This window comes from Chrysoperla carnea, chromosome 5, assembly GCF_905475395.1.
Source record: "Chrysoperla carnea chromosome 5, inChrCarn1.1, whole genome shotgun sequence".
Lineage (NCBI taxonomy): Eukaryota > Metazoa > Arthropoda > Insecta > Neuroptera > Chrysopidae > Chrysoperla > Chrysoperla carnea.
Window position 1 is genome coordinate 9637608 of NC_058341.1, and position 22485 is coordinate 9660092.

A 22485-nucleotide genomic window follows, 5' to 3' on the forward strand; every position below is an offset into this window, starting at 1 on the left:
GTTATCTTTTAGTGTATGAGTGTATAAAATCTATCTACCTAAAGGCATCATATTATTAAATTATTATTTACAAAAAAAAATATAATAATAATATATAAAAATAATAAATAAAATAATATACACTATTATTCTATTATTATTATCAATAACTATTAATTCACTTCATGGTTACATTGTAAGAAAGTGTTGTAGATAAAATTGAGAACCTTATTTGATAATGAAAATGTGTTAAGCGGGACCGTCAATCCAGTTAATCCTTGTGCTAGATTTCGGGACCAGGATCCTACATTCTTAACACTTATTACAGATAGATTCAATTTGAGCGCAAATTTGAAAAATATGACCTAAATTTAGTAGAATTACATACTTGGATTATCAAAATTGGATATAATTTGGATGCAATAAAGCAAAATTAAATTTTTTAGATTTTTATGACGTTAAAGTTCAAAAAATCAACTTCTTGATAAAACAGCCAAATCTTATCCGATTTTAATGGAATTTTTTTTGAAACCCACTAATTTTGGGTCAAACTTTTCATCTGTGAGGACTATTTTCCGTTACCGTTCACCCTTGTACTAGATTTCAGGACCAGGACCCCACATTCTTGAAGACTATTACAGCTAGGTTAAATTTGACGGTAAATTTGAAAATTATGGCCCAAATTTAGTAGGATTACATACCTGGTTTATCAAAATTGGATATAATATGGCTGCGATAGAGCAAAATTAAATTTTTTGGATTTTTATGACGTCGTTAAGTTCAAAAAATCAATTTTTTGATTAAACAGCCAAATTTTATCCGATTTTAATGGAATTTTTTTTGAAACCCACTAATTTTGGGTCAAACTTTTCATCTGTGTGGTTTATTTTCCGCTACCGTTCACCCATGTACTAGATTTCGGGATAAGATAACCAAATACTTGAAACCTAATACAGGTAGGTTAAATTTGACGGTAAATTTGAAAAATATAACTCAAATTTAGTGGAATTACATACCTGGTTTATCAAAATTGGGTATAATTTGGATGCGATAGAGCAAAATTAAATTTTTTAGATTTTTATGACGTCATTAAGTTCAAAAAATCAACTACTTGATTAAACAGCCAAATTTTATCCGATTTTAATGGAATTTTTTTTGAAACCCACTATCTTTGGGTCAAACTTTTCATCTGTGAGGACTATTTTCCGTTACCGTTCACCCATGCACTAGATGTGAGGACAAGGTACTCACATTCATGAAATCTATTACAGACAGATTAAATTTGACTGCAAATATGACCCAAATTTAGTCGGATTTCATACCTGGTTTATCAAAATTGGATAAGTTGGTTGCGATAGAGCAAAATTAAATTTTTTTCATTTTAATGACGTCATTGAGTTCAAAAAATCAATTTTTTGATAAAACAGCCAAATTTTATCCGATTTTAATGGATTTTTTTTTGAAACCCACTATTTTTGGGTCAAACTTTTCATTTGTGAGGCTAATTTTTCGTTACCGTTCACGCTTGTACTAGATTTCGAGACCAGGACCCCACATTCTTGAAACCTATTACAGGTAGGTTAAATTTGGCCACAAACTGGAAAAGTATTTCAATACAACTAATCGAGTTTTTAGCTTTTTTATATTTAAAAATTCTGGATTTTTACACATCTAAAAGAACTTTATTCTGATAATGAATTGGATGATTTATAAGACTATTTATACCGTTGTTAGCTGCCGGTCCTCAATTAAACAAATAAAAAGAGTATGAAATAGTTTAAATTAACGAAGTGGTAATAATTATATTTATGAAATTCTAATAATATTAATAATAATAATTTTTTATAATAATTAGTTCGTTCGATACTTATGTTAATCGTTGGCGATTATTAAACAGTCAATTAATATATTATTACCTCTGTTGCATAATTTTTTTTATATAAATTAATAAAATTTAATATTTATATTTTTATTAAAATGTTGGTTGATTTAATCGGATTATTCTGATATATAAAAATTTCTTTAAATATAATTTAAATAAGTTTTATATTTTTGATTATAATATGCATTTAATTTCTCTAATTTATTATATAATAACTGTTATGCCGTTTATGAAATATTAATAAAATAACCTGTATGTAAAATAAAACTGGACTTTCAACAAGGAATTCGTACAATATTTAAACATTAAAATTTAGAAAACTGTGTAATTAAGACTATATGTAATATAGGCAGTTGCAGACAAAAAAAATAGCGCCACAGACTGGTGTAATTAATCAAAAAGTTGGCCAAAACAAGTTATGCTATAGGTATGTATTTTATCTACATTTGCCATATGTGTTTAGTTGAGTTTCGCAAAGCATCTAATTTTATATTTGTTATTCTTATTGATAGTAATATAGTGAACTCAATTCGTTTTTTGTAGACCAATTTCTAGCAAGAAAAGTGATTTGGGACTCTGATCTGGATGCCAGTAACATCAATTGTTTGAATATCTCCCAAAACATTTCTAAATTTAAGCGCTATTTATGTCATTACAAAACTGAAAGAACTCGATAAATCGCGCGTGTAATTTAATTTTTTATACCCTGTATATATGAAATATATCTAGGTATACTAAGTTTAGTCCCAAGTTTTTATACCCTGTATATATGGGAAATATATCAAGGTATACAAAGTTTAGACCCAAGTATTTATAACCTGTATACATATATGAAATACATCAAGGTATACTAAGTTTAGTCCCAAATTTGTAACGCTTAAAAATATTGATGCTACGAACAAATTTTTGGTATAGATGTTCATAAAATCCCCTAACTAGTCTATTACCGGTTGTCTGTCGGTCCGTCTGCCCGTCCGTGGACACGATAACTCAAAAACTAAAGAGATATCAAGCTGAAATTTTTATAACGAGTTTAGAACGTAAAAAGTGAAGTTTAGTTCGTAAATACGACCCATCTTGTAAACTGTTAGAGATAAAACTAAAGATCAAATGTAAAAAATGTTCCGGATAAAAAAATTACTACTAAATTAAACTATTGTGCCCACTGAGACAGTGAGAAAGAAACTCTAATTACTTTGTGTGTAAGAGTGGCTATCTTTCTTTACTTACATGAGGTAAAAAAACTAACTATTGTGAAAGAACACTATCTAACTAACCGTTTTTTCCCTTTTTTAATTTAAATTTAAAACGAATACGAAAAATAGCAGAGAATTTACAAAGACATATACATAGACTAGCTAAATATTCTAATTTTCGATATGTTAAATTGTGGGTATATTTGGATAATGAGTTGTTTGTCATAGAAAAATTTTAGGCTTATTTTTGGTCGTAATTCCTTGAGTATTAAAAGAATGCATAATCAAAATTGCAAACTGTAATAAACGGTAAATTCTAAGTATGAATTCCCCGACTCTTCTTGGAATTCACTCCTGTCTGTATTCTCAAATATTTGCATAAACTTTTGAATTAAAAACTACCTTAAAATTATAAAATAAAAAATGGTCACTTACTTTGACGATAAATGTAATATCGTACAACCATCATAATCCGTATCCATTTTATTCCAACCCGCAACCAAAATTAACCATTGTACCACTTCTAAGTGTCCCAAAACCGCTGCATCATGTAACGGCGTCGAACCATATAAACATCTTGGTGGAAATTCTAACACAGTATTATCATAATTAATATCACTTAACAGTACAGTCATCAGTTCAATATTTCCCACACGTGCTGCATAATGTAAACAAGATGCACCACATGCATCACGCACACTTAAAATCGTCTCCGATTTATATTTTTTCACATATTTTTTAATTAATTGTATGTTATCGGTTAAACAAGCTTTAAATAGTATTGATGGATTCATTTTTAAAATATTTATTAACTTTTCTGTGATTCTTTTAAATAGTTCTGTTAAATAGTTGTATTTCGAACTCATAATCGAAATTTTGTAAGGGCATAATGGAAGAATTGAGCTCTGAAAAATCCACAAGGTGACAAGATTGCAATCAAGAAAACATAAAAAGAAATTTAAAGTATCCTTGTCGCCTGAGAAAGAAGAGAGCCTTCAGTCTGAGGAGGGGGGGGAGAGTTAAATTGCCTCTCCCTAGCGATTCAAAGCCCACTCACTTACTTTAAAAAAGTAAAAATCTACTGAATTCGAAATTTCACATTCAAACTTTCATTTTCATCATCAAACTGCATTTTGAGTTAAATAAAAATAGGTCAAATTTTAAAACAGAACCATTTTCGCGCCAAATTTACCAAATGACGTTATATGCGTAAGACAGGCGTCAAAATTCATATAATTTATATTTTGTATCTTTCAGGTTACTCCCCTTTGTCCCATTAGCTGGCGACAACCCTGACTTCAGTCAAATTTGGTAGCGTAGATTTGCTGCTAACATCTAGCAACGAATTATTCCAAAAAAATAAAAAAATATCTTAAGCCACAAAAAAACTGATGAATCTACGAAAGTGGGTTAAATTTTTTACTGTTATGAGACCAAAAATATCTCTGAGGGCAAAATATATATAAAAATCTACAGAAACGACGAAATACAGAAAAACTCGACAGTTCGAATCCGAAAATGTAAAGAATATCGGATACAGTTGATAAAAAGAGACGAATGGAAAGGAATTTCAAACTAATTCAGTAGTTGACCCCGTAGTATTTTACTCAGTCGTAATATATTTTCCTCCTAGAGACACGTCTGTCGGTTCAATTTTCCTTAACGTTGTTAAATGTTAATTCTAGAAGAGTAAGCCTAAAGTCTCGATGTACGCAAAGCACAAAATAACTTAGTTTTCGAATTATTTCGGCTAGAAACAGAAAAAAACGTACCGAATTATATTTAGTATAGAAATAAGTAGAAATTAGTTGTAATATACTAATCATTATATGTTTTTCCATCTATTTTCACTTATACGTGAAATATCTCGTAAACTAATGGGAAAAACGATTTGCATAAGATGTTTACCAACGAAAAGACCGATTTGATAGTTCATACAATCATCGATATATTGCCGGTAGTAGTCGACTTACATAAATCTGATTGCTATAAGAACATTTGAGTTTTATGGTTATTGAGACTTTTCTCGAACTAACATTTCACAAATTGATACCATTTGCCCTAATTGATAAATAATTCTACATGATACTTTTTGTCAATAAGTTTTTTTAGCGCAATTTGGCAATGCCCTTTTATGCAAGTAAGTATATACCGCCTGTCTTACGATAGTACGAATAATGACAACAAGAAATAGGTACTAAACAACGAATTGTCCTCAAATTGAGAAAAACAGAGAAAATATCAATTTTCAGCCGATGTTCATAATCTTTACTTAAGTCCAAACAAAATTTAAATAAACCTTATATTAAATTATGTTTTTATCACTACAATCTTCACCCAGAAACACTATTAAAAAACTAACACTGAAAAACTATTCACTTAAAATTTTCTTCAAAGACAAATCAAGTGTCACTAATAACAGTTGTAAGTTACACAAAAATTAATCAAGATGTAGTAAAATGAAACGACTACAAACAACTACTTAATAAAAATGACTACCTACTGTTGTAGTAAGTCCATGTGTTCACAAGAACTCCAAATAATTATAAATCAGAGAAATTTTATATATGATTTTATTATTACTTGTAAATATTGCCGACTAATAATATAATAACGGGCTCTTATGAAATTGACTATATGATAGAATGAACATCATATCAACTTTTAGTAATAATAATAAATAAACTTTATTAATATATGACAACATCGTTCATCGCTGCTTGCTTGTATTACATTTTTTTTAAATAAATAAATAAATAAATAATAAAAGAATATGTAACGAAATTCTCTTACAAATTTAAGTAACAGTAGTGTTTTTTTTGTTGATATAATACATTTTGGTCTTCCATAATAGTACCGCAGCCAAATCTGAATATTGTTTTGTGTAGTTATTTGTCAGGCATATAACACTTTTAAAATATTTTCAGAATAAAACAAATAGAAAATATTAGAAATATGACTTAACACTTTTAAAGTATTTTCAGAATAAAGCAGAAAGTATTAGAAATGTGACTTAAGTGAAATATGCTGCAAGTGTGACAGTCAGGCATGTGCAACAGTGGCAAGCCATTCAGAAATATCCATAGATATTGTATAACATATAGATAGAGGATCTATTTAATGTAAAATAAAAATTATGACGTAAAAAGGGTAAAACAGCATCTGAGATTGAGTGATTGGGAACTAAATAAAACCATTCAACGAACATGTTCAAACCATGGTTATATGTACATTAGGAATCATTTGGTGGCGCTAGTATATATCTCAAATATATCTCTAATTCCATTCAAATTTCAATACATGGGATCCTATATCTACATGTTATATTTATATCTATGGAAATATCACAGTTTAGTCAGATAACCAGGATGATATATAGAATTCCCTATTTAATTCCCTTGTGGGATATTGAAGAGCACTAAAACTTTTTTTAAATTTTGAGTTTGTTAACATTTTATCTAGTTTGAGTAAAGCACTCTTAGCCTGTCCTATTCTGGCTTTAATTTCCGATGTATGATCGCCATTATGATGAAATAACTTCCCCAAATACATAAATTCCTCGACTTGCTTTAATGCAAACTCACTAAGTTTGATTTTTTTTCGCAAAAAAAGCCATTATAATGGTTTTTTAAAGTTTATATTTAGATCCGACTTTTCCGGCATCACAACCTGGATGCGAAGATACCTGTTTATAAGGGGCTGCTAGCTATAAGAACAAGAAACAACGGTTTGGCAAGGTTTGTAACAGAAAGGGTTCGCTTTAAGGTTTTGAATCACCGCTAATCCTGTCCAAATCGGCACAGGATATTATCGATAAAATAACAAAGGAAAGGAGAAACATCATAGGTTCAAGTTGGTTGCTTCATTGCTTCCCCTTTCTCTCTCCTCCAAAATACCAAGCAAAAAGTATTTTGAGATATTTCGAGGTCCATTTCGAGGTTTCATTGTTTCAGAACCAAGTAAGCGTGATTGATAGCCGCCTTTTGCAACACTTTTTATTTTTGGCTAACAAATAATACGATAATTATACGATAATTTTTAGGGTCAGCTGTGGTACTATAAAAACTGAAAAAGGTATGTATGTCTTTTTTTTTCTTTAAGAAATTGTAATAAAAACACTCAACGGGTTCTTGTTGTCAATTTAATGAATTGTATTGTATGTCAAGTATACTTATTGTGTTGTACTTGAAATCTCTACACTTAAATTCTTTGTGTTTGTTTAGAATCAATGAACCGATTACAAAGATAAGATAAGATTTTTCTTAATAATCCGGAAAAAGATCAATTGATTTTCAAATCGACAGTCTTTTTTCACACACAAATAATTTTTTCCTTATATTATTCGATGTTTTTTCTGTTTCAAAGATCGGGCCCCGTAAAAGAGGACGTCCTTCTATCCAGAATATTCATATGTAAGAAATTGCCCAACTGGGTATAAAGAACACATATACAAAGTCGTCCGGTGATGAAATCAGTAAGCTTTTTGGGGCGAGTTTAAGTTTTACAATACCAAGAAATCGGCATAGCTTCATCAAGAAAATCTTGAAACTTCTTTCATAGTTATAGCATGTATGTGAACTATCAAAGAAGTTTCAAGATTATATGTTTTTCCTTCTATTTTCACTTCTACGTAAATATCTCGTAACCTAATGGGAAAAAGGATTTGAGCAGAATAGTTCACTTACATGCTCGTCTATTTTTATTCAATGTTTTCTAATAACATTGGTTTTAGGCCTAACAAGTAAATAACATGTTATTATATTTAAAGATACCTATGATTAATGATTTGCTAAATTTCACGCATAATTAATTTCTCCATTTTAAAACATCTAATAATGCAATATCCTTCCTGCCGAGAGGAAGTTATGAAAAAAAATTTGTCAATCAACAAATATCATAAATTATAGTATTTAAAAATTCTCTAAGGTCTTTGTCAACTAAAATTATAGTATTTAGTTTTGGCTAAATATTTCCATAATTATATTAATTTCGCACAATTACTTTTTTCCTAACAAAACAGAAATCGAAAACGAAATAGGAGAAAAGGCCAGTACCTACTTAAAAAGTCCAATTCTGATCGTAGCACGTTGTGATTTAGACGAATATTCTAAAATTTCTTTCTCGAAACAAAACTTTTTGCACAAATTCTAACACTTGCGAGTTGACTGGTTTATGGATACACATTTAAGTCCAGGTTTGTCCAAGGAAAATGCAGGAATAATGTTTACTTCTTCGTGTTTGGTGCTAAAAAAGATTAGAATAGATTTAAAATAATAATAATTTCACAGACTTTAATCAATTTTTAAATTTTATTTAGGTATAATAATAATAATTAAATAAACAACTTGATTTTTTTTTGCTTTTTAAAAAATGAACAATTTATACGATGATTATCATTCAAAATTTCTATTATATAATTTTTTTTTATGGATAAGATATTAGATAGTAAAATAACTTTATTTCAAACGGTATTGTTTTTATATTTATTAAATTTCTCTTATTACGTATTCGATTTCTGTCCAAAATGTTTGCCGGTGGCAATGCCGAACGTCCACGAAAACTCACGATATCATACCGACCATACGTGAAAATTCGAAAATGCTCGACAAGCATCTGACAGAATTCGAATACGCTATTTGAATAGGTAAAAAAAGCAATAGTTTACGCATGTGTGTATAAAAATTATGAATTTAAATTATGTTGAAAATATAATTAATAAGTACATCCCTTCAAACTTCTGGTTTCATCAATTGACTGGGTAGGGATAATGAAATGAAAAAGTTCATAAGATGTTCAGTATTTTCAAATTGAAAGCAACCCTATTTTTCATTCGTTTGACTCAGAAATACCAATCAAACCGGAAGAAAACTTTACGGGTACCACAGGACATAATACTGGGACCTTAATTATTCTTTTAAGACATGTAAGTTTTCGCGAAAGTCTATTTCCGTTCAACAGTTTAAATTGCTTCTTACTGTTTACAAAAAAGACATTTCAAAGAAAGATTTAATAAGCTAAGATCCGGTCATCACTTGCGAAAACTTGTGAAATATAATTTTAACTAAAACAAAAAAACTCATAAACCTGTCTTCCCTTTTATTTCATTATCCCTTCCAGTATCAAATGTGGACACACACTGTATTTTGAAAATTATTAAAACCTTAAAGGACACCAAGGAAATCGGAATAAATGACTTAAAGTACTTTTGTAATTGACGTAGGTAATATTGATTTAGCATCTAACAAATAACTCTATTTTAAAAAGCCAGGAAATAGTGCTTTTAGTAGTTTTATTTTAGAACGGTGAAAACCTGAATAAAAAAGACTTAATTTCATAAAATAAGCATGAAAAATAATTAATATTTATAAATGAATAGACGTGATACTACAAATTTTATTTGTTCGACCTTGAAAGGTATCATTTAACGGATTTAAAAAGGGATTTTACTCTGAAGTGTTCAAGAAATAAATTATTACAAGTATGTCAAGGCCAACTAATTCCTTAAAACCTTCACAGTTAAAGAAATTACTGGATTTTCAAGAAATAAGTATTGAATTTTCTTAAACCAATGTCATATTTTCTTACATCTAGTCTTTTTTTCCAATACTCACCACTCAGTTCCAATCTTGACATAACTGTTCTAATTTTTGCTCAGCACAATCGATTTTTTTTTCTAGACTTTCTTATTCGAATATTTCAAAAATACTTTAAGAATATTATTTTATGGATTTTATGGAAACTAATGTGACTGTATTTTGTGGTACTTTGTCCACACAAAAATTGTAGGGGTTATTATTTTTGTTGTTGTTGTCAAAAAATGTTATATTTTTTTGGGGGGGAATTTTTCAATATAACATTCTTAATAAAATTATTATTGTCTTAATAAAAAATATATATAGAATATTTAAGATTTTTTTTATAACAAACAATGAATTTAAATCAAAAATCAATTGATTCTTCTTTTTTATATTTCCCAAAAAAATAAAATACTCCCATTTTCTTTTCATTTTCATTTTTTTTTTTTAATCTTATATAATACGAATATAGTTGAATATATTTCATTTTTTGTAATTGCCTTGTTTGTGTATCACATTTTTTTATTTTTTGTTTAAATTTTTATTTGTTTTAATTTAAATACTTAGGGCTAATTAGAATAAGTATACAATAATAGGTGAACGGTTTATCCCAAAAAGATGGACAAACGCAGGGACCGTCGTCCATCGTGCATTTGGCGGATGGGTACTCGACGAAAAAAGTCCAAGTGGCACTTAATGTATAGTTTATTATCTTGAAATATTAATAGAAGACGTGGTCTTATGGTTAGGGTGCCCGTTCCTCATGCGGAATGTCGATAGGTTAAAACCCATTCACGTCAATAGATTTTTTAAATTTAATTAATTTATTCAATTAAACATTATCTATAGAGAAAGGAATATAGTTCCTACCGGGTATCCTAAGACCCTTTTGGTCTTTTCTTAAAATTTTTATATGATTCTCTTTCGATTGAAGCTCTCCTTGATCCCATAACTTCTCGATTGATGAACTTACGATATTTTCTTTGTTGACGTGGTAAAACAATCGTGATTTCCATCTTAGAAATGTCCAACCAACTACGTTTTCCATCTCTTTCGGATAGGACCGTTGCTATATAATCTCTTAAATATTTAACAATTTTATTGGATTATTTCAAATTATATTTACATATTCGTGAAATTAAAAAAGAAATTATGGGTAATTTATAAAAAAAAATTGTTTTAGAAAAAATACTACTACAAGGATCCATGATAATTACTGAAAGGATTCATGAACAGGTCAATTCTGGCCAATTCAACGTATAACAGGTCATTGAAGACCGTACACTAGTCTGTACAAAATCGTCAGCTTTGGAACGCCGAACAAGACAAAGTTAATAATAGTGTGGCTGACGTCAATAGTAGTGCCCTTATAGAAGTAACGGGTCGTATGTTTTATTCCAAATTATTTGATACTGGCAAATTTGTTGCTCAAAATTTTACGGTCGTAACATTAGGTTCCCATAAAGTACTTCACACCAAAATTCAGCAGTGGTACGTCTGCCTATGTCACCGTAGCGCCTAAACCGATGAATCGGTTTTTTTGTTTCGTTTGAGAGGGTATTTAATGGAGAGTGTTGTAGGTAATGTTTCAATTGTGAGTCTAGGATTCAAGTCTCTCCTCATCAGAGAGACACGAAAGGCTTCACCATAATGAGGAGTCGTGACAATTATGAACTCTTATTTGATTAACTTCCTCTGTGTGTCTTTATAGTCCAATCATCTTAAGGTTTCACCTCGAAATCTAACGGAATAAGCTGTATATTTGTACAAACCTTTATTTTGATAGTACAAATATTGTATCAAAACTCACATATGGTCGCGTGCCAGCGTCCTTAGATATTCAACGTCAACGTCTGAAACATTTTTTTTATACGTTGAATCGTTTCAGTTCATTCCGTTAAATTCCGAGATTGACCCAATAAGGATCCTTCTAATATTATAATTTCTAAAAATAAATTTTAAAACAAAAATTGCATTTGTTCTCAATTAAAAAAATTGAGCACTTGTTGTCTTATATGATATGTTATTAAATATTAATTCTATATTTTAAGAAATTTAATTTTTAATGCTTGCCCTTTTTTTACCAAATTTTCGGACCAACCAATTTGTAAATATCAATCTGTCATACAACTAAATTTTAATTTAAAAATCAAAAATTGACTTGTGTAGAATTTTCGTATCGTTAGCATATTCGAATTCTTGTCGATGAAACACCAAGCATTCATTTGGCAAAAATCGAATACACTGTTAAATAAATTGAATTAAATTTGATCCTAGAAATTATACCAGCTAAAAAAATGTATTTAATACAACGAATATAGAAAGGCAAATTTTTATTTTAGAAACTTTTCATTAAAATTACGTTCTTATTGCGTTCACAATATTCTCTAACTTCGAAAAGAAAAAACTATAATTGCGCGTTTGTGTCAAATTGAACTATATAATTTACTTACTTTTTAATGATTATCCTACGTCCTGTAAACATTCCTTGAGTATGTTCTAGAGTACACAACTAGTTTCCTAGAATAGCTTGAATTCGATCCGAGAAATTTAATGGGATTTGGAACGATATCCAAAAAATTACTCATCTAATCGTCAAATGAATCCGATTTTCTAATTTTTTGTCAAAATTACCTTATGGGTTGAGGTTAATCAAAATTGGAAACCAAAAATTTTCGCAATTCGCAATTCGAAAAAATTGTAACGTATTTTTTGATTCGAAATTTGATAAAACTAGGTATATTGCGTAATTTTGACCCAAAAAATATAAAAATCGTGGTCGTTTCACTATTTGACATGTATTTTCTAAGGAATTATCTGAAATCGTTTCAAGAAATCGCCCTTTCATATGTGACTTTGGATGATACCTCGCAGAAACTATGCATCCAATCATTAAAAGAACCAGCTTTAGTACCAGCTCTTTGAAAAAATCGAAAAATGCGAAATCAAATTTTTGTTTCGGAATTTGAGAAAACCCGATACCTATATAGAGTTATTTTGACCCAAAAATTCATAGAGCGAGTTCATTTGACGATTGGTCGAATATTTTCCTTACTTGTGCCCTAAATCCTATATTTTGGAGAGATTTCCGATGGTATCTCGAGAACAACTTATCTAGTCGTCAAATTATCTAAATTTTTTTCTTATATATTGAAAAATTGAGATAAGAACATTTTTCCCGATCAATCTGATGTCCGATTACTGCCCGGAAGTCAAAAAAATCGACGGCCGGTAACGAGAAGTGAAAAATTTACTATGAAGCCATTTCTGTGTACATCAAAACATCCCCCTTATTATCTTGCACCATTTTAGTTTAAGCTGTGATTGAATACTGAAGGAATTTCGCGCATGAAATTTTAACTAGCGTACGTAATTTTCATTTTTCCTAAATATTTATAATATTTTAAATTTTCACTATTTTTTATTAATAATATAAATTTACAAATTTATAAGCAACAAGAGTATTTTTTTACTTTTGTAATAAATTCAATATATTTTTTTTTTAAATTGAATTTAAACTCTTTTCAAAACAGTTTTAAATATCAAAATTGTTTGTACAAATCCACAATTAAGTATTATTATTTCAAACTATAAATGGCTGGTTAAAATCTTTTTTGAAATTATTCATTGTTGATTATTTGTTTTTTTTTTTAGACCTTACGAATTATAGTTATTTACATTACAAATTAAAAGGTATGCGAATTAAATTGAAAAAATAAAGGAACAATATTGCTTCTACAAATTGTGTCTATACTTACTAGTATGAACTAAAAAAATTAAAAGTCGTGTTTGGTTATACAGTAGCTTGTTAAAATTCTCGAACAAAACCCTTTAGCCGAAACGGAGTTCAAATATCTGAAACTTCATCAAGATGACCAGACAAATTGAAAAATCCAGTTTTTTTACTACAACTTTTTTCCTTTTTTAACCGACTTCAAACAAAAAAGGAGGAGGTTATCAATTCGACTGTATTTTTTTTTATACAATGTATATGAAATATGCATAGTATATTAAGTTTAGCCCCAAGTTTGTAACGCTTAAAAATAATGGTGCTACGAAAAAAATTTTGGTTTAGGTGTTCATAGAATAACCTAATTAGTCCATTTCCGTATGTCTGTCTGTCTGTCTGTCGTCTGTCCGTCTGTCATCACGATTACTCCAAAACGAAAAGAGATATCAAGCTGGAATTTTTATAGTGTGTTTAAGACGTAAAAAGTGAGGTAACATGGATTAACTGGGTCTTGTACCATAAAAGATCATTTTTCTCGCACTAAGTAGTACACCAGAGGATTCTATTTCGTTCCTTACCGTAAGAGATAATTTTTCTCGCACTAGTACAACAGAGGATAGGTCTACCAAATTTTAATCGTGATCTTAACTTCTCGCTAAGACACATCGATAAGGCAGGCACTCAATGAATGTATACTTACTTCAAATGAAATTGCAGATTGTAAAGATGGTCTTACGAATTACGCTATTTGTTCGTTTTTAAGAAGCCTAAATAATTCAAGAACTTAGTGATCATCAAAATATCATTAGTCACTTTATTTTACCTTCTCACAATACCCAAGAAGTTTCCAGAGGTACTTCCAAAGTACTTGATTTTTAGAATAATTTGATCAACCATATTTTGGAGATACAAGAACTTTTTGAAAAAACACAAAGGAAGCCTAATTTAAACCCACCTTTTACATCCGCTGTACTTTCGTGTAGATTTCGTATAATGCCGGTCTTATTCAGAAGTCAGGTCACGATCAAAATTTGGCAGGTCTAGGTCTTGGTTAAAAGTGTGTAACGAAACACGACCAAATTAATTTTTTTGTTCAATGTGTGAAAGATAAATTTCTTATATTAAAAATGTAATTTGATTTTTGACTAATTATTACGTTAATTTAGCATACATATCTTCGATTTGTGGTTTAAAGTATGATCGAATTTCAGGACGTTTTGATTTAAATGTTGGTGTTAATAATCCATTTTGGACGCTGAACGGATCCGGATGCAAATAAATATCTTTCACCTGAAAAATAACATTTCAATTGAGGCACACAATTTAATTGAGCAGGCCTAGAAAACTATCGATAATAGATTCTAACTAAGAAGTTTTTGACAAATATAATACCTGTTCAAATGATTTTAGGCTTGCTTGTTTTCCCCACGATAACATATCATCCATAATAAGTTTTTTCACTTCCGGATGTGCACATAATACACTAAATGTTCCCTGAATATTATTTTCAGATGCCCAACATTTTATAACATCTACATCGGGAACAACGACGGCTATAATACAGGACTGAAACACAAAAACAAATCGATTAATATTTTCCAATCTGGTTGGAAGTTTGAAAGTTTTATATAAATACCTTCAATGATTCACCATGGACAAATACTTGATTAACATACTGAGATCTGGAGTAAATATTTTCAATTTTTTCGGGAATAATATATTCACCTTGTGATAATTTAAATATATGTTTTTTCCTGTCGATTATTTTTAATGTACCATTCTGGAAGAAAAATTATTGATGAATAATCAATACTATAGTTAGCTTGTATGAGTTGTATGAGCTTGTACTCCGAAAACTCTAGGAAAACATGAGAAGAAGATATGAGAAGCTAATTTCGAAAAAGAACGTTTGCAAAAGCAGATAGACAACCGCAATTCAAAGGCAAGTGATTTAACTGTCATATAGCACCAAAAATTTGGGAGGAAAAACGTTTAGAAGACAGTCAATATTTTAAAAAATTCTGTGTTGATTTCCATCCGAAAAAAAACCCCACACCCCAGCGAATAAGGATACAGGGTCGAGTCTTGGCTCAAAATACGTATTTTTGATTTATCTTCAACTTTCCTATAAAATGTTATCAGCGAAAATCAATAGTTTTCCCAAAAAAACCAAAAACCGCCTTCTTTCAAAATTTTTAAAAAACTCTTCAAAAAACATCGTTTTGGCGGCAAATTTTTTGCAATTTTTTTTGGATTTTTGTTTTTGATAACATTACAAGTCCATCCTCCAAGGTCACGAAGTGTGTACCTCAAAAAAGTTGGCCTCCAAATAGGGAACCTGGACTATATAACACAATAACAGCATTGTAAATTTTGCAACGAAATGAAATGAGTTTCAGAGCACTTCAGATATTCAGAAAAGAAAATTTGGGTAAAATCGTTACTTACTGGCAACCACATACCAACATCGCCCGTATGATGCCAACCTTGTTCATCAATTGTTAGCGCTGTATGTTCGGGATCCTTATAATAACCTTTAAAAACATTTTTGCCTTTAACACAAACTTCTCCTTGACCCGCATGTGCATAATATTCCATTTCCGGGACATCCACCAATTTAATACAACAGCATGCTACCGGAGGTCCAACATGTTCGGGCACATGATCACCTTGTACAGTTAATGAAATCGGTGCTGTACATTCGGTTTGTCCATAACCTTCCATAACCAGGCAACCCATTGCACATCGGATGAATGTAAGTACATTGCCAGCTAACGGGGCTGAACCTACAAGCATTAAACGTACTTGGCCGCCCATACCCTCCTGAACTTTACGGAAAACAACTTTATCCCAAAAGCTGTTATTTCGTATGACACCTCTGAAAATCCAATAAAATTTCAAAAATGAGTTTATTTTCTCGGCTGTTTAAGAATTGAGGAGCTTACCTTTTGATCTCGCTTTCTTTTGCTTTTAATGCCATATTAAAAAGAAGTTTTTTTACAAATGAATTGGCAATTTCAGCATGAACTTTGTCGTATATTCGATTTAATAGACGAGGGACTGCTGGTACCATTGTTGGTTTTAACGCTTTCATGTCCTCGGATAAATTACGAATATCGCCCTTAAAATATCCTATTGAACCCCCAACCATTAACATTGCATTCTGTAAAAAAGGGTTTTTTATTAAATACTACGACCTTTTCATCGAAATAGTAGAATCCAGGAAAATTCTAATTTTTTAGGTTAAATCGATCCACAAAATGGCTTCTAGTATGGGATTTTGGGCGATATTTTAGAAGTTATGTATCCAATCATCAAATGTACCCGATTTTTGAATTTTTTGGGTCGAAATGACCTTATATACTGAGTTTTGTCGAAATTGGAGACGATAAATTTTTCTCGATTTTTTGCAATTTTCTTAAGGGGTACCCCTTAGAAAAAAATCGAAAAAATCGGAAATTTTTTTTGTTTCTAATTTCGATGAAACTCGGTTTATATAGTAATTTTGACCCAATAAATTCAAAAATCGGGTTCATTTGACGATTAGAAGCGTAGTTTCTGAGAAAGTGGCACTTCAATGGGAATTTTGGACGATATCTCCGAAACTATGTACCCAATCATCAAATGAACCCGATTTTTGAATTTTTTGGGTCAAAATGGCCTTATATACTGAGTTTTGTCAAAATTGGAGGCGATAAATTTTTCTCGATTTTTTGCAATTTTCTTAAGGGGTACCCCCTTAGAAAAAATTGAAAAAATCGGATTTTTTTTAATGTTTCTAATTTCGATAAAACTTAGTATATAAAGTAATTTTGACCCAAAAAATTCAAAAATCGGGTTTATTTGACGATTAGAAGCGTAGTTTCTGAGAAAGTGGCACTTCAATGGGAATTTTTTACGATATCTCTGAAACTATGCACCCAATCATCAAATGAACCCGATTTTTGAATTTTTTGGGTCAAAATGGCCTTATATACTAAGTTTTGTCGAAATTGGAGACAATAAATTTTTCTCGATTTTTTGCAATTTTTTTAAGGGGTACCCCTTAGAAAAAAATCGAAAAAATCGAAATTTTTTTTGTTTCTAATTTTGATGAAACTCAGTATATATAGTATTTTTGACCCAAAAAATTCATAAATCGGGTTCATTTGACAATTGGTTCAGTATTTTCTGTGATATCTGTGGTATTAGTTGAATATTTTTGATAGATTTTCGGTGAAATCTCGGGAACTACCTAGTCTCGCCTAGTCATAAAATGAACTGACTTTTTGTATTTAAAGACTTCATTTCCCTAAATATTTTAACAACAAAGCCGAGATAATCGAACCGAAAATTTGTTATCGGTAAAATAAATAATACCAAAAATTTAATTTCGGTAAAATCGAAAAGTTGATTTCGATAAAAATCCTTGTCCAAGGTATACTACAACTTAAAATATATAAAAATCCATTTTATTGTTGGATTATTTCCAAGATTTTTTTCATATTTCATTTTACTAAAAAATATAGTTCTAATGTTTTTCTGCGGTTGACATTTATCTCTATGCCACCGTGATCAAATGGAGCAAAAAAATAACTAATGTGCCTATCAATTATTTCCAAGTTCATGTGTTTCCCTAAAGGCTTAACTGACCATTAATCAATAAAAAAATACAAAAAATAAAAAATTAAATATTATACTAATTAATATTAAATAACATATGTTATATGGAATGAGAATATCATTGAAGCGTATATGCTGCTTACTCGTGTATCAGATAAGAAGTACTCTCAGGAGTATAGTCCAGCAGCTATCAGACTAAAATCAAAATGATAATTCACAAGGCTAGTAATTTGATCAAATACATGACGTATTTCTGATTCCATTTGTTTTTCGACCATTATAAAATTAGTTTGCTATTAAACCATGACTATCTAGAATTGCAGGTTCATATAAGATTGGGAAAATACCAAAGAAAACACTCGTTTAATCATGAAATTTTGGTATTTTTTGTATTAACAATTCTATACGAAATGCTATTTCTCAGATAGATTTCAGGCAATTTCTAAAAAAGTATTTGTCAAATAGTTATATCAACTTGCATTGGTTTTGGGGACAAACTACTGTAGAAAATTCAAAAACCGATACCAAAATTGTTTGCAAACTTTTAAGTTTGTCAGAACAAGTAAAAATCACAAAATTTGTGTTTCATTCTGGAAAAAATTCAATATAAAAGGTAATTAGAACCCAAAAAACAGAATGAATTGACCATTTTATATACAGGTTTAAGATGTTGCCTGAAATTCTATGAAGAAAAATACAAAAGTCAAATTTTTTTGGCTAAAAAATATTTATTCTTCTAACGACAAGTTATAGCAAGTTTTGATAAATTTATTCCGTTACAGGTTCAATTATCAATCTTAAACAAATATTTCATTAGTTTTTTTTTCCAACAGCGCCTAGACTAATATTAATATCTAGTATTTAATCATAACAATCTTAAGGTATAAACCACTTACCTCACAACATCGTTCTAACATGTGCGCCAGCGGTAGGAATGACATTAAAACATCAGAACTTTTCGGTCGATGTTCACCCATTTGTAAAATAACAGCACACAAACTTGCAACGACATTTTCATGTGTCAACATTACACCTTTTGGATTACCCGTTGTACCACTGGTATAACATACTGTACATAAATCTTCTCCTCTGGGCGGCTGCAAAAAAAAATACCAAAATATGTAGATTTTTGTAATTTTATTGGAAACTAGCAAATACTCGCGGACTTCTTATGCGAATTTTCAAGTTTTTAGGTCTTGTAAATTGTTCAGAAATAAGGGTTAAATTGAAATGAATGTAAAGAATAAATAAAACTCTACTTCAAGATGTAACACACAACGTCAAAGTTGCTTCTTTGATGTATACATAGTACTACATGTATTATAAAGTGTAATAACTATTAAACAACCAGAATCAGTGAATCAAAAAGAAGAACTTCAAGAAGGAGTTAGTAAAGCTTGGTTACCTGTTCATCATTATCCTTTTGTGCACCCATATACTCAACATCACTAAATCGAATAATTTCAACACCACGATTCCTTGCACGTTGATTTGTTGCAGGTCTTGTTTCTTTTATCACAATTAATTTTCTAAGGCACATTGGAGCTTTGTCAAGTAACATATTGCATTTTGCATCATCCTCACATACAACTACATTTATTTCAGCTAAACAAAACAAATAGTTCATTTTTTTATCACACTGAGTGCTATAATCGCACTTTTTAAAAAACAATTATACATACTTTGTTTAATAATATAAGCGCATGAATCGGGTCCAAGTGTATCATATAATGGTACAATAGCCATACTATATGAATACGCTCCATGTTCGGCAATAATCCATTCCGGGCAATTTTGTGAATATATACCTAAAAATGTATTAGCACCCGGTATTAAACCTAAGGCAACCAATCCTGAGCCAAAATTTTTTGCACGCAATAATGCTTCATTGTAGTGTAACCATTGGTATGGTGTTGTTGGTTTTTCACGCCAACCTAAACATGGACCATCATCTAAGGACATCCAAAAAAAAAAACAACGGAAATTATTACGATTGTGTAATTAACGTAGAAAGTGTTAGAAAAAATTATGACTTACTTGATTCTTTAGAACCTCTTCGAAAACAATCATAAAGTGTTCGGGTATCTTCATATAAATAGCTTACAAATTTTCCCTCTTTAGAATCTTTATAAAATTTGGATACTCGAATTAATTCTGCACCCTGGAATAGAAAGAAAAAACTATGTAATTTCGAATAATATTGCAAATTTCAGAACTAAGGCAGGAATTTTTTGATTAAATTTATTTTTGGATAAAAACTATTTATCAAAAGAAAGGGTCTTTTATTTTAGTTTTTAGATTTGATACCCTAAGTACCCACCCAATAAAAATAGATATTATTTCAAAAACACTTTGTCCTTAAATAAACTACTGCCCTAGTAGACAGACCAACAAAAATAGTTAATCGTTGAAACAATTATGTCTAAATTAATTGCTGTGTGAAAAATTATGTTGAAATTTATCAATACATTTCCTAAATTCTTCGCCGCTTAAACAGTGATAAAATTTCAAATATGAACCTTACTCAATTAATTATATATTAAACTTGGCAAACTTAATTTGGCTGGCTTTACTTTACTAGTTTTACAATGAAGTCTGTAAGTCTAAGTCTACTACAAGGCTCCGATTACTATTTGTTATAATAATTGAACGTCTTGCCAAAATAATTCAATTAATAAATTAACTTATTTACGTAAAATGTCAAATGTTTCCAATAAGATTGACAGATATTATACGATAAATTGGAAACGATTATTAAAATTTTATAAAATTATGATTTGACTTCAAAAAAAGGTATAAAACCAGAGAGCGATTTGCCTCGACCGCATATTTGTTTTGATTATACAGCTTTAATTACGCAAAAATGGTAGTTTATGGCGTCCCAACGTAGAAATGGTAAAAGGGTAGCTAGCATTCTAGAAATTACATAATTTCCTCAGAATCCACCCTCAAAATTTGAAACGTAAGTCTCAAAAAAGCGTGTTTTAAAATTTCTTTACAACTCGCTTTACGATGTTACAGATCAAAGTAAAAAAGTGTGTTAAATAGAAAAATTCCCAAAAAAAATATTTTCAATAATGTGATTTAAAAAATTGGTTGTTAATTCTTAAATTTTCTTTTTGTTTGAACCTTTAAAGACGAGCGATAATAAGTCAACAGTTTTTATGATTAATGAATGGTTGTCAACGTGATGTGTGCCAAAATTAATGAATTTTAACGTAGTAATTAGTTGACTTGTGACCAATTTAATTAATACACCCCTTTATACATATTTTAGATGAAAAAAAAAAAAAGAATTAGTCAATTTTTTTCATCCGAAATTTCAACATTCTATGATTGTGATTTTGAACGCCCGAAATTAGTCATAATGAAAAATTCAATGATTGCTCAAAATGCATATTCCCGTCGAAATCTCAGCACTGAATTATATCATAATTACAACATTTCCTTAACTTTGAACAAGGAAATAAAAAAATAATTTTTAATATAATAGAGATTATGAAAATAGAGAAATGTTTATTATAAAATTGAAATATAAATGACATCGAACGAATAATAATAATGAATTATTTTATGGCAAACAAAACAATAATCATCCTACTGTGAGATAGATTTTTTTTAAGAACTATTTTTAGTTGACAAAGACATTCTTTACAATATTTCAAGGTGATCATTTTTATTTTATACAAAATCTTTTCATGTTATAATAAGTATTTTTAGTAAAATTAGTTCAAGTATAATAAATAATAATATTTTGCAAAATTCTATTTCTGTTAATGTTTTTAAAATTTTTTGGTAAATAATTTTCTTAACTTGGGAAATATTTTAAGATTTTAACCAAGAGATTTGCGTTGAAAATTCAATACACAGCGATGTATAAGCTATTTTGCGTTTAGCAAAAATATTAATTTAACTGCTTATGATCTATGGTAATACAAACGTAAAATTTGTGTATGGGTTAGTTTTCGCCGGTTGGTCGTTTTACTCTTGGCTTCTGTTCACTTTTAATAATATTATAACACATTTTGATAGGCATATGATAAATTTTAAGGTCAGTTTTTATGATGATATTCAAATATGTCGTTACCAGTAGAATGATCCCCTTTATATGGGCTAAAATGATCCCTATTTTGTGTGTAAAATTATAATAGGTAAAATGATGATAATAGGTAATGATATTATGTGGTGAGTCTTGAATTTGTTGATTTAGTAGATTTTACCAGTGATTTTTGTTTTCGTACTTATTTTATCTGAACTGTTTTGTAAAAAAAGAAATGGGATCATTTTACCCGCCTAACCTTACAAGGTCAGTAAAACGATCCTTTTTGAGAAATATTGAATAGTTCTAAAAATTTGAACAAATCAAAAGAAATTGGCATGCTAATATTGCAACACTTCAATAAAGAAACCAAAAATATTTCGACGTTATACATATCTCGAAAGGTTTGGGTATAAATTACATTTTTTCTTAGGGGATCATTATAGGACACCTTTCCCCTACTCAGTTTTGTTAGAACTACA

At 29.7% G+C, this 22485-nt stretch overlaps 2 protein-coding genes across 3 annotated transcripts in view; both read right to left on the reverse strand.

Moving 5' to 3' along the window:
• Positions 1-3778, reverse strand: part of LOC123300488 (espin) — a 76489-nt gene extending 72711 nt beyond the window's left edge. Inside the window, exon 1 of the mRNA XM_044883071.1 lies at positions 3493-3778. Within this exon, the coding sequence (XP_044739006.1) occupies positions 3493-3692 (200 nt within the window). The 5' untranslated portion in view covers positions 3693-3778. The remainder of the gene's footprint in view (positions 1-3492) is intronic.
• A 10150-nt stretch (positions 3779-13928) lies between these two features.
• The window catches only part of LOC123300961 (long-chain-fatty-acid--CoA ligase 1), a 36442-nt gene continuing 27885 nt past the window's right edge, over positions 13929-22485 (reverse strand). For both annotated transcript variants that reach the window (XM_044883650.1, XM_044883651.1), the window contains 9 exons: positions 20002-20125; positions 19647-19916; positions 19370-19569; positions 18861-19061; positions 16308-16525; positions 15811-16240; positions 14999-15142; positions 14755-14928; positions 13929-14652 (listed from right to left, as the gene is read on the reverse strand). In XM_044883650.1, the coding sequence (XP_044739585.1) occupies positions 14515-14652; positions 14755-14928; positions 14999-15142; positions 15811-16240; positions 16308-16525; positions 18861-19061; positions 19370-19569; positions 19647-19916; positions 20002-20125 (1899 nt within the window). In that variant the 3' untranslated portion in view covers positions 13929-14514. The remainder of the gene's footprint in view (positions 14653-14754; positions 14929-14998; positions 15143-15810; positions 16241-16307; positions 16526-18860; positions 19062-19369; positions 19570-19646; positions 19917-20001; positions 20126-22485) is intronic.